We start from the raw sequence: 13,723 nt of genomic DNA, 5'->3' as shown, positions 1-13,723 counted from the left end.
CTTTTCCATAAGACAAGGCAGTTGCTTGCCTGAAGTGATTTGAAAGGTATTGACAAGCCCTACTCTGCCTCCCAAGTCTCTCTTTTGACTGAAATGCCATCACTTTTAATCCAGAAAATAGCATGCTGTGATTTTCTGTTAATTACTTCCCTCTCCATCTGGTCCCTTTACAAGATGCAAATACACTATTTGATTCTGGTTCCACCACATCCTGGCTGCGTGGACATTGTGCCTCAGTTTCCTCAACTGTAAAATAGGGATAACAACAGTACCATATTTATAGGTTGATGTGAGGATTAGATGAGTTAGTATGTGTAACTTAGAACAGCCAGCAGTGTGTTTGCTGTTATTATTAAGTCTGCAGTGTCGGAACATGAAGGAGCACATCAGACTGCATTGTCCCACACAGGAGAGTTTAGGGAAAAACCCAGTATGGCATCTGGTCTCGAGGGCCAGATAGTTGGAAAATGGTTCAGCATTGTGCCAAATTTTAAAAATACTTCATCACCCTCAAAGGGACTATCTCCCTTGACAATAGCCATTCCTGAAACTGGAAATGATCTGGGGCTGATAAACCTTCTTTCCAGCTCTTTTTTTATCTAAACCAAGCAATGCCTTCCATGTCCCTTCTCAATTCAAATATCTACTTACAAAAAAAGGAGGAAAATGTACTTATTAGTCAAATGGAGCCAACTGGAACCCTGTTTGTTCATGCCTTAATCTATTATAATTCTTATAGTAACAAATTCATAGATTGCCATTATTTTTAAAAGATGAAAGAAGATTCAGTTAAGAATATGCATCATCACTAAAACCTTTCCTGAATTAATATCATATCTACTTATTAAATATATCTACTTATAATTTTCACTGTGTCACCTTAGCAAATCAAATACTAAAAGTCTTACCTTGATAAATAAAAATCACAGTGCACTGAAGTTTTAATAACTTGAGAGGAAAGTGACTAGTATTAAATATTTTCATCCTGTATGTGTATATTCATATAATAAACTTTTGCACATAGACACATAACTATAAACATTGGCTTTAGGTGTTAAATGTGTCAATACAGCATAGTTTGATATTACAAAGACAGTGAATGTGACTTACCTGGGAACCTAACAGAAGGAATTGGGAATATTTTTCTTCTTCATGCTTCTTTATTAAGATTTATCCACGTAAAAACCATGGGAACATTTATAAGTGAGGAAACATTTTTCATTTCACTGCTACAGATATTTAAAAAAATCTAAACATTTTATAGCCTTGTTTAAAATTTTTGAAAAGCTTAGCAAAGAACATTTTGGAATACTTGATCCTCCAAGTGGAGGTTTAGCAGCTTTAATTATTGCTTCTAAACCTGCATTTATAAATGATGAATGTGTGTGCGTGCAAGGAAGCTGATCCTATGGCTCTGTACATTGACCCAGGGGAAAATATTTTCTAGATATTTACAGCAGCCACAGTCTACACTGAATTACTTTATCATTTTGTGCAGCTGACATGTTAGCTAGTTCATCACCACTGTGCCAGAGTCAAAGAAAATGACTCTAGGAAAAAGAAACCCATTAGCCCTTCATAGAAGAACAGCACCTCACATTTTAAATTTCTACTCCTCCACTCAAACAAGCGATTTAAAAGCACTTCCATAAAGGACATGTCTACCAAGTAATTGGTTAGGGTTTGAGAAGGTTGAACACTTTTTTCATTTCCCGTTAGGGTCTAGACAATTTGAGAGCTAGATGTAGGAGCCAGATGGATGCACAGCAGCAGCTTTAATATCCAAGTTACAGGGATGCCTTGTTAGCCTGGCAACAAACATGCGGTTTCTTATTCTTTTTCCCCGGAACTGGATTGGTTCACTGAGTTGTTCGCCTAGCAGATGGAGCTCTGCCAGTCTCACATTGGGACTGTGTTAGCTTGGGCCCTCAAAGAAACACACCCAAAGATGAGATTAGACATGCAAAATATTTATTGGGGAAAACACTTGTAAGGAAAATGGGGGGCGTTGTCAGACAGTGACGCAGGTGAAGAAGAGTGGGACAGAGGGTTGGGCGGAAGCATCTCAGACAGTGCTGCTGTAAGGAAAATTCTCGAGCTGAAGGTCCCTCCCAGAGGAGTCCAAGTCTCCCAGGAATGGGCCCGCCTTAGGATCCTGTGGCACTCAGTCATTGGCCAAGAGTAGCCGTGGGAAGAGTGACCTCAGCTTGGTTTCAGGACAAAGCAGCTTGGGCCATCATTCAATTACCCTCCCAGAGGAAAACTGATCTGAGAGGCGTGTTCTCCTGGCTGCCACGGGTGCTCAAATGTTCCTCCGACACTTTCCTTCCAGAGCCGCAGAGAATATCCGCCTGACCTGTAGCAAATTGGAGGAAACAGCTAACAAGCAACTTTCTTCTGTAGTAAGGAGTTAGGGTCCTAGGAGCCACACACAGCAACTGATTTTATCGTCTTACAGTCACTGTTAATATGTGTGTGTGGTGTATGTACATATAGATATAGATTTGTCACTATGGTACATTCTCGGGATTAAGCAACTAACGAACAATCAACAAGTATGCATGTACACTTCTGCATCTAGTGTTAAAGGAGCCACAAGAAAAATATATAGAATGTGGTCCTTCCCAAAAGCTGCAACAAAATAAAAACATAATGTGATAGGAAATTTAAAATACTTTCTAAAGAAGGAGGGAAGAGCCGGGCCCCTTCTGTTGCTCCATCTCAGCCCACCCATATTCAAAGAGGTTTTGCTTATATCAGTTTCAGTTTGTTTATGCTTCTCAGAGACGTCACTGGAACAAAGGCTGGCAGCCAGGGCAGCCCCAAGCAAAAATTTGAAAACTCCTAGACTGAGGCATTGTTAGAGCCAGCTACGCACTAACATTCTACAAATCTTTGCTGTTCAGGCATATCATGACCACATAGTATCAAATTGAATTTGATCCTGTAGGATGCTTGTCTTGGAAACATGAATCCTTCCAACTAGTGGTAATTTTTATTGGTAATCAGACACTGAACAGTACTCTAATGTTTTCTAAGTCATGTGGAAATTGCTTGTTTTCTTTTTCCAACTTTATTCACCATTCCTCGACAAACTTCAGGATATCTTCTTAAAACTCTGAGGGTATCTCAACAGCTTAAGAAAAAAAATTACTCTGCTAGAATTACACTCTTATATTATCTGGCTTTACTTTTTTTCATGTCCATGACCCAGAGAGACCAAATTTCTTTTTCACTGAGCTGAATCTCCTTTCCTTTCTCTTCAGGGTGCTCCTCCTACCTCAGATGAGGAGAAGAAGCCAATTCCAGGAGCAAAGAAACTTCCAGGACCTGCGGTCAACCTGTCGGAGATCCAGAATATTAAAAGTGAACTGAAATATGTCCCCAAAGCTGAACAGTAGTTGGAAGAAAAAAGGTGAGTAAAAAGTTATTTTCTTTGTCTCAAAAAGATGGGATGGTTTAAGGAAACCTTCCATGGGAGGAGTCTGGAATTCCAGAAGCATTTAAGTATCAGGGCTTTCAATTTAGACCAGTATTTCAGGTGCAGAGGTTTTCTGGCATGTAAAGCTGAGCTTTGGGGCCTGTTTGATTCTGTAACCAGTCAGAGAGCTACTGAAGATGCTCACCTGCTGTCCTCTTTCTGGTCACCTTCTTAGCTGGGGAAAGACAGGGCTGGGAGAGGAAAGATGCATCAGAGGGGGTATTGAAGAGCATTTCATCTTGGGGTCCAGGGTACACTCCCTTATTTCATGCCTCAGTTTTCTCACCCAGGTGCCAGCAAGAGCAGTGAGCTATTTCTGTGTGGAGGATCAGAGGAGCAAGGGGCTGAGGAGATTTAGAGATGTAAAGAGGGTAGAGACCAGGAGTTGAGGCCTTGAAACCAGTAACCCTTTTGAGTAAGAGGCAGACGAAGAGGACTCGGTAATAACTCTGAATGTGGACGAGAGAAGGGTAGGCTCAAAACTCTATCTGCCACTCACCAAGGCACTTCAAGCAGGGCCTGTGACCTTGTTTTCATTTTAATTGGATTTGGTCAATAAGGATCCCCTAGTGAAGGTTAAGCTTTGTCCTGCATTTGCAGACCTGACACCTGCTGACTGGTTTGGGAATTCTGCCAGCAGGGGGCAGGTGGAATTGGCCCAAGTCATTCCTCTGTCTCCTATGAGACAATGACAGGAAATCTACTTTATCCAACATTACCGGATCCCACCATGCACAGTCTGTTGCATTTTTAAGCAGTTTAGGTTTAGAGGAGAGGAAAGTATACTGTGAACATAAAACAGGTATTTATCTTGCTGATTGTCCATTCATTTGTTTGTTCATCCACTCATTTATTCAAACAATATTTATGATTGTCTCCTATGTGCTGAACACTAGAAACATTTAATCATTTACCATATGCCAGATACTGTGTGAAGAGCATTATATCCACTGTTTCTGTTAAGCCTCATGATACCCAATTATTGCTCCCATTCCTGACATGAGTCATAGAGACGCTGATTTCCCCATCTATCGTGTATCCTCAAAAGGGGCCTGACTTCAAAGTTAGTGCTATCACCTACTTGTTATACTGCTTCACCCCTTCTTCCCACTGCACTTTACAGAAGGATTCACACTCTCTGTGGGTGTCAGGGTGAGATCTTCTGACCACATAGATGATGAAAGCGGGCACAGCAGTGGGGCGCTGCTCTGCCTTCTCTTGTAGAGATAATGAAGAACAGAAATGTTCTGTGTCACAACTCTATGAATAATGGCAATGTTACTTGTGCCACACTTATGCAGACTTTCTAGGATATTTGCAAGTTAGTTCTACTGAAAGAATTTCCTTATAATGTAGACAGACAGGAGGCATTTTGGGTTAAAATAACAAAACAGTATCTAGTGTTTTCAATACAGTTGCATGAAAGGACAAAAGAGTAAGAATAAAACACAAGGAATTGTATGACAATAGAAATGAATCACAGGAACCTGGAGAGGACAAAGTGACATTAGCAGGAACTGATCTGAAGCGTGGCTTCTTATTATTTATGACAGAATGCAACCAACTGATGACAGAGCATCATTATACTCAGTCCTGCTTGTGTTGCCAAGCTGAGCTGAAATATTCCAATATGCTTGGGATGAAGCTACAGAACTTTCTCGTAAGAAGGCCCAGAGAAGGGAAATCAATTTTTTGTTAATATTTATTATCATCACCCAACCTAAGCTGTTCAGTTATACAAGTGAATTTTTAATGCACACTTTAAAGGGTTTTTGCTTTTATGAAATTCATGTCGACCTAAATTTAACTTCGGTTTTAGTTTCAGAAGAACTTGGTTTTGAAGAATCAAAGGAAACCTGTTTTAAAATTAGCTCCGAGATGATCTTGCAGTGTTATCCAGCACTGAGGATGATTTCGTAGTCTCGAATCTATGGTTACAGTAACGGGGAACAATATACACTCAATAAAATATAAAAAATGTACCAGAACAACTTTTTTTTTTGTTATTTGATTTTCTCAGAGAGGAATTTAGTGATTCTTCTGTCCTGAATATATTCTAATAATGCAAAGCCACTTAGGCCGATTTGTCCTTATTCTACAGGAATGTGGAAACTTAAGTTGTCAGAGTAATTGATCTGAATGCCAAGTGAGTACAACATTGTTTTAAGCCAAGGAATGATTTTTATTTCTTGTAGAAGTATTAAGCTGGTTTGCCTTTGACTCATCAATTCTTCTTCTGCAAATAAGTCAGATTATGAGACTTCCATGGTCATGGTTTGTGTTTAGAGAGGGAGAGCACTTCTTTACATTGACTGATTCAATGAACTCATAAGCAATACATACCCTAGACCAGACATCATTTAGCCCTTCACTGGTTGGACTTATTTCCTCCTTCTTGGGCCACCACTTTGTCACCTATCCTCACCATCTGTTGTTCAATGATTTGATTGTTCATTGTTTAAAGATTGAGTGAACAAGTCCATAGTGCCAAACACTGGTAAAACTACAAGATCCAAGGCTCAGAGTCCAGATTATACCTATTATAGTACTTTAGACATATAAGATGGAGTAGCATCTCCTTCCAGCCAAGATAAGTACCTCTTTTTAAGTGAGGTTTTAGATTATTTCCATGCTCTGTGTCATGGCTAGAACTGTTTGTAGAAATCAATTAAAAACATGGGACAAGAACCAGAAATACCAATGGACTAGACAGTTAGGAATCAGGACTCATGGCTCGTGGCAAAGGACTTATTGCTTGGACCCAATCAGGAACCAGAACCAGGCCACATGGAGACAGAACACACTGAGTCAAGACCAAGAGACAGGGTTATCCCAAATGGGGTTCCAGACCAGGCTGGAACAGGCACAGGGCAGGGAAGGAAGGGTGTTTTAGCCACATACCTCTCAGGATTCTCCTGGCTGTGATTTAAGGTGGTCAGATGGTGATTTAAGCAAGTCCAGATGAAGAGATAGTGCCAGTGGCAATGCTGGAAAACCAAGAGCCCTCCGATGCTCCCATGCTTGCTGTTTGTTGCATGATCAGGAATCCCTCATGTTTACCATCAGAAGCCACTGTTGACTTGTTTGCTTATAGCTACAGTAGATGCTAACTCAGACCTCATAAAAAGGACTCTGGAGAACATGGAGAACTGCTAAGAGCTGTTGTCTAATAGACTCTGTGTCCACTTCTGCCCTCTCCTAACCTTCATAACAGATCACAGGCAGCCAGTAAAGAACCTCTGTAACTAGCTTCTGTATCATAGACTCCTTCTTCATTCCATGTGAAGATATATAGATGTCAAAGTGGGTCCCTGCTCTCAGGATACTTAAGTCTTGGTAGAAAAATAAAATAAAATACTTCAAAAGGTAGATAATTCAAGAAATAGCAACTCAGTGATTCAAGGTATCCCACAACAGTTTATGGCCCACTAACACATAGACAGTTGAGTTAAACAATGTTATGACTTAAGAGAGGAGGACCTCATGATGATTTGGGGTGATGGATAATTTTGAGGATGTGATGGGAATGGAAGGGTTTTAAACATAGGCTCAGAGATAGCTGGATGTATGGTATGTCCAGATCATCACTGGGGTACCAGCTAGGTGAGACCAACCAGTTCCTCTAGGGCAATACTTAAACTTTTGGGGAAGAGCAAAACAAGATGCCACGACATGCCCTCACCATCCTTCTCTTTTTCCAATGATAAAAGAATTCAGTGATAATAAATTGGAGAGCAACAAAATAAACATCAAAGTGGTAGCTATGCAGTAATTACAGGCAAAATGATTAACTAAGGTAAACCATAGGAACAATTCTACAATTATATTAATGAACATAAAAATAGCAGCAATTGAAAGCCTTGGGACTGATGAGGCACTAGAAAGAAATTGTCATTCTGAAGTTTCAGGAATTCCTCCTATCTGTGTTGGACATTGCAGCATGGCCAAATGTTGTGTGGCAGCCAGACTTCATGATTATGTACTAGACCATGGTTTCAGAAAGTGCAAAATTTTAGTGATTCTTACTAAATCACTCAGTAGCTTTTGGCCATGTATAAAAGAGAAAAATCTATGGAATTAATTACCATTTGCCTTTAAGAACTGAGGAAAACTTGCATTTTTGTATCAGGAAGTCTTCTGGGGATACACAGTGGGTGTTGGACCATATTTTGAGAAATTTCTATAGGTCAATAAGTGAGATTGAGTTAGAATGATCTACAACTCCTGTGTACCCCCACACAGTCCCATGCTCTCAAGTGAGCCTCCATTCCATACCCCACATCAGCCAATCAGCCCTGAATCTGTATTCTGTCAATCTGAAAAGGACCATTATAATGGCCTGTTGGGGAAGGTGTGCTTTCTCTCTCGAGCAATCTGCCTCATCCCTAGCATCTTCTGTTCATGCTGTCACAATATTTACCATAGTGATATATTGGTTTTCTTGTTTATATGTTCTTCATAATGCCAGAATATAGCACCTTAAAGCCTGGGGAACCTCTTGAGCACACAAGTTATGTCTGTAGAATGTTACTGGTGCCTTGACACAGCAAGTCTGATGTCCCTGAGGAATGTGTTCTTGTAGATAGACTTCCTAAGTACTTGTATTCTCAGGGAGAGTACTACTTTAAAGCAAGACTAGCTTTTCTTTCAAGGGCTGAAGGTAAGCTTGTTGATCATGATCAGTAAAGGGCTCAGAAGTATGACTTTAATTCATTGATAATAATTTTGTTCTTCTGGAAAAATGAAAAGTTATGGAAAATGTCAAGTTTGACTCATATTCCTCAAAAGGGGATAAAAACCTGTAAAAGCATTTAATCACTTCATTTTCAAGAATTCTTTGACTTTATTTTTTAAAGAACATTTATGTCCAGATTAGACATATTTACCAACCAGTAATCCACAGAGATTCCATCTCTGATCAAGGAGAACTTAAGGTGCTCATTAGTCTTAAATGTTAAGCTTTATGCATCATCATCATTCCTGCTGATTCAAGGGCTAATTTTGAGAGTGTTGGCAGGAGGGAAAATTGATATACTCAGACACTTAATGAAAAGTACTCTTAGTACCTAGCAACAGACCCCCAAAATACATTAAGTAAACTGACAGAATTCAAGGGAAAAATAAACAATTCAACAATAATAGAAGGAAACTTTAATACCACATTTTCAACAATGGAGAGAACAAATAAACAGAAGATCAACAAGAAAGCTTGTAGTTCGTTTGGGCTGCTATAAGAGAATATCATAGACTGGGTGGCTTATAAAGAACATAAACTTATTTCTTAAAGTTCCAGAGTCTAGGAAGTCCCATATCAAGGCTCTGGCAGACCTGCTTCCTGGTTCATAGATGGCCACCTTCTCATTGTTTCCTTACATGGTGGAAGAGGCAAGGGATCTTTCTGAGATCTCTTTTATAAAGAAACCTCATGACTTGAACATCTCCCTAAGCTCCCACCTCCAAGTACCATAACATTGGGGGTTAGGGTTTAAGATATGAATTTCAAGGGGACATAAACGTTCAATCTATAGCAGAAATAGAAGACCTGAACAACCAATCAACAACAGTGGAGTACCTATTCTTCTCAAATGCACATGGCACATTGCCCAAAACAGGCCATATGTTAGGTCATAAAGCAAGTCTCAGTAAATTTAAAAGGATCGAAATCATGCCAAATACATTCTTGGATTACCAAGGAATGAAATTAGAAGTCAATAACAGAAGGAAGTTTGGGAAATTTACAAGTTGTGGAACTTAACACACTCTTGAGTAACCAATGAGCCAAAGAAGAAATCACAAAGGCAATTAGAAAATAGTTTAGAGACAAATGTAAATGAAAATACAACATAGCAAAATTTGTGGGATGCAGCAAAAGCAGTTCTTAGAGGCAAATTTATAGTTGTAAATGCTTCTATTTAAAAAAAGAAGCTCTCAATTCAATAACCAACCAATCAAATCAACGTGAGCAACTTCATATTTGGGAAACCTGCCCTTGGTTATCCTGGAGTAAACAATCTATATCTACATAAATGGCAGATGATTAAGTTGTATACAAATGAAAATATTATCCTTTTCAAATGTTAAAATACTAAAAGTTTAAAAATCTATTCACATAAACATTATAAAAATGTAATAGAAGCTGGGAAATTAAGTAATTGCCCGTAAGATCACCATTTTAGCATAATCCTCTTAGCTTCCCTCCAGTCTTTTCCTCTGAGCTTACATACGGGATGAAATACAACAAAATTGCTAACAATATGGGATCTGGGGTCTTGAAGACTTGGTCTCATTACCTTCTACCTTTGCAACTTTCAGCTCTACATTTCTATTTCCTCATTTCACTAAAAGCAGAAAATAGCATTCCCCTCATAGGGTACTTGTGAAGGATTAGGGAGATGTATTTTAAAAATTTTATCCAGGCACTGCTCCTGGGATGGATATACTTTAAATATTCAGTATATGGGAAGTGGTTCTCTTTTTACTTTTTTCTTACATAGCATCATCCGTAGCACTTATGTGGTTTCCTGTCTTTTCCACTTTACATTTACTATAGAAGTATTTTTTATGTTGCTTTGCAGCCTTCAGAATTAGGATAATTAATTTCTCATAGTCTTTGACTTATCATGATTTCATAACCTTTGCCTTCTGCCAGAAGACAGAGGATGTATTTATTGTTTTCCACAGAACTAAACTAAAAAAAAAAAAAAAAAAAAAAAAAGAAACTAAAAAACTTCTCCAAATGTCTTCTCTCTGATTTTTTGGAAATTTTTTTTATCCTCAATTTTGAAATGCTCCCTGCTTTGACCCAATTACAGAAGCTCTATTCACTTTCTTCAAAGGAAATGTTTTTATGCTGAGATTTGCCACTCTCTAATGAAGCCACATTTCTTTTGATTTGTGATGTTTTTTTTTTCCTGCTCCCCACTTGATTAGGATAAAGATGGGTTCTGCAGTGTTTCTGAACTGCATCAAGGCGTTAGTCATTTGTTTTTCTGCCTGGCAAAGTTGTTGTTCTAGGCCCTCGTTATTGCCTGTGTGGCCTCAAATATTCTTGAGTGTGACTGTGAGGGGCTTTTAAGCTGATTGTGGTAGCTGCTTTAAGAGCCTCTCCACAGCAAACACACAGAAGCTACCTGGATGGTTTCAGGGGGAGTTGGAATTGGTGAGAGAGCTTTTAGGGAGTATACCCAAGATCAGAGAAGTATATCTACTCCAGCCATCTTGGTAGAAGGCTTAGGTGACTCAGGACCCAATTCTGTAGAACCTTGTACACTGGCACGTAGATTTTCATGGGTTAAAGGACATTTACAGCTGGCACTTGCCCTGCTGCCAATGCAGTGTAACTCATTACCCTACCTCAGTGGTTGGTGGGGGGTGGAGGAGGCCATGTCTGGAGACAGCCTGAGGTTTGAGTTGTCACAACTGGGGCAAGATACGAGCTACTACTGTCATCTAGTGGGGAGACACCAGGGGTGCTAATAGGTGACCCACAATGTGTAGGACAGCTCCCCACAACAAAGAAGTATATAGTTCCAAATGTCAGTAGTGCTGAGAGTAGGAAACCCTGATTTATCTCCTTGAAAGGTTGATGTCAGGACCAACTTGTTGTAAATTTTCTTTTCCAAGAAATCAATACATTGCATTTTACTGAAATCAAAACATTAATATAAGAGAATAGTAATTGATTGCCCAATATTTATAACATCTTCACAGTAATCAGAATTAGGAATAAAGCACTCTTAAATATGACTCTTTTGTCAGTTGGTAAACTAAATATATTTATGGTATAAGTCTATATGGAATATTCCTGGGTTATAGTATTAGGCCTTAAACCCAACTATTTTTTGTAGGTTATTTTATCTCAAATTTTCAGAAAGTAGTAGGTTACCCCTGCATCTCGAGTCTTTTAAAATATTAATGTTAAGCAGTAGTAATCATCAGCCCCAGCATCAATGCCATCATATTTATTGTCATCATTAGCATTGCCATTTAGTATGTGCTCATGATATGCCTGACGCCTTGTCTTGTGTTTCACTTACTATTTCATTTGTTCCTCATGCCTACTGCATGGAGTATATACTACGATGCCCATTTCATTTATAGGAGAAAGAAGGCCAAGCGAATTGATGTAACTTGACCAAGTTCACCCAGCTTCTAAGTCACAGAGATGAGATACAAACCATCATCTGTCAGTTCTTTCAATCACTGTAACCCATTGCATTAAAAAAAAAAATCTTTTAGTTGTAGTTTTCCAGGCTTTGCAAATGCTTCCCTGTGTTAGGTCAGAGAAAAACAAGTAAAGGCTAAAGAGACTGCAAAACTGTCACCTCCATAAAGAGGTGATACCACAACTCTGACATGTTGGTTTATTCGTTCGTTCATTCGTTCGTTCATTCTTTCATTCATTCTTTCATTTTTCTTTCTTTCATACATGCATTCATTCATCCAGTTAACATCTATTAAGCATAAAGTATGCACCAGGCATTGAGGATGCCATTTTTGGGGATACACATATGAACCAGGGTTCAGTTGAATAGGCAACACATAGCATGGAAGCACAAATAACTTGCTCTTTTTAAGAGTTCTGAAAAAAGGGTTAATGTCCTTAAATGTCAGAGAAAGCATGAAAGAGAGAGAGAATGAGAGAAAGGCAAAGGAAGAGAAGGAAAGGAACAAAAGGGGGAGGAGAAGAGGGAAATAGAACAGCAGTGATTGTGGCAGTGCTAGGGGTGACAAGGACCTGGTCCGATGCTGACAAAACTGCAGCAGAGAAATACCAGGCCTCTGAGCTCTGTAGAGCCTGCTTTTGCTCTTGGGATGAGTGGGATGAGCAGGATGAGGGAGGGCTTGGCAGGCGGCTCTGTGTCATCATGAGACAGCCGTCTCCTACCCATGAAGCCTTTTCTCTCATTCCTGCTCACGCTGTGTGCAGCCCACACAGCAAACCAGAGAAGTAAATTCCAAGCTGTCTAATCAGGCTTGGCAGCATCGTGACAATGCTGCTTGTTTGAACTCCCTCCACGTGTTGTGGCATTTGAGAGGGAGAAGGAATCAGGAGGAGCAGATTGAGACTTGCACATTTCACTTGTATTCCCTTGCCACCGCTCCCTGCCTGTGAACTGATCATCCCACACCCCCTGGTTTAGGGCTTTTTGCAGATGGTGAGGTGGTGGCTGCTTTAATCCCAGGCAGGAATGGTCAACTGGCTTCTCACCGAGGGAAATTTCTATTTAGCAGTCAACAGATTGGAATCACTTTCATCCAGGCAGGTGGCACAAAGGCTGCTCAGAACCCTGTATCTTCACTGCGGAAAAAACATCAGAAAGCAAGCATATCCTACTGCCCAAAAGTCATTGGATGCCTTCTGTAGGAAGGATGGTGGCTCTTCCTTCCACCCCAAAAGACTTGTCCTGATGTGTAGCAGGCATAGCCAAATCCTTAACAAGTAATACACATTTTACTGCCTAGCTCTTGCCTGATTCCCCATTTTGTATATAAATGATAGCAGTCACGGCTGCCCTTTAGTTCCAGAGGCAGCAATTAATTCCTGAAAATGTACCAAACAGGTTTATTAAATTCTGAGTGTTCAAACATACATTTATTCAGCCTAAATTAATTTTTACTTTCTAATCATTTTGTACATGAGCTACTTGGAACTTACCTTGGCCGAATTAACCTTTTTCTTCATAAGGCAAGTTCACAGCATGAACTAGATTTGAATGGAAAGGATTAAAGTAGTGGAATGAATTCACTCATTTAAGTGAACATCTATCTGTGCACCCGCTATATGCCAGGCACTATGCCTTTAGAGGTAGGTGATATAGGGGATGCAAAACAACCCCACTCGAGGACCTCACAGTCGAGCTGAGGATGTGAGAGGGGACATCAGTACATAATGGCTGCAGTGGGAATGAAGAAGAAACAAGACACAGTCTTTGGAATATAAGTGATGGAGATTCTACATGGGGTGTTGGAAAACAGATAGTCTACTGAACAAAGGTTGAAGAGCATACAATTTAGAGGCGATTAAGGTACAGGTTCATGTCCTGGCTTCGCTATTCCCTTGGTCTGTGATATGCCACAATCACTGTTTCTTTTCCTGAAAAATGATAAAAATAGCCACCTCACAGGGTGATTTTGTTCCCCACCCTAAGGGACATTTAGCAATGTCTGGAGACATATTTGGTTGTAACACCTTAGGGCAGGTACTACTGGCATCTAGTGGGGACAGGCCAGGGGTGCCAA

General features: G+C 39.8%; 1 protein-coding gene across 2 annotated transcripts in view; it reads left to right on the top strand.

The window, feature by feature from the left end:
- The window catches only part of SMPX (small muscle protein X-linked), a 48,373-nt gene that overhangs the window by 17,762 nt on the left and 16,888 nt on the right, over positions 1–13,723 (top strand). For both annotated transcript variants that reach the window (XM_054581138.1, XM_054581139.1), the window contains exon 4: positions 3,267–3,415. In XM_054581138.1, coding sequence (XP_054437113.1) covers positions 3,267–3,401 — 135 coding nt within the window. In that variant the 3' untranslated portion in view covers positions 3,402–3,415. The remainder of the gene's footprint in view (positions 1–3,266; positions 3,416–13,723) is intronic.

The sequence above is a fragment of the Pteronotus mesoamericanus genome, unplaced genomic scaffold, assembly GCF_021234165.1.
Source record: "Pteronotus mesoamericanus isolate MK-2021 breed Mesoamerican mustached bat unplaced genomic scaffold, CSHL_Meso_final contig_65, whole genome shotgun sequence".
NCBI classification, from domain to species: domain Eukaryota; kingdom Metazoa; phylum Chordata; class Mammalia; order Chiroptera; family Mormoopidae; genus Pteronotus; species Pteronotus mesoamericanus.
This window is presented reverse-complemented; position numbering and strand designations above follow the sequence as displayed.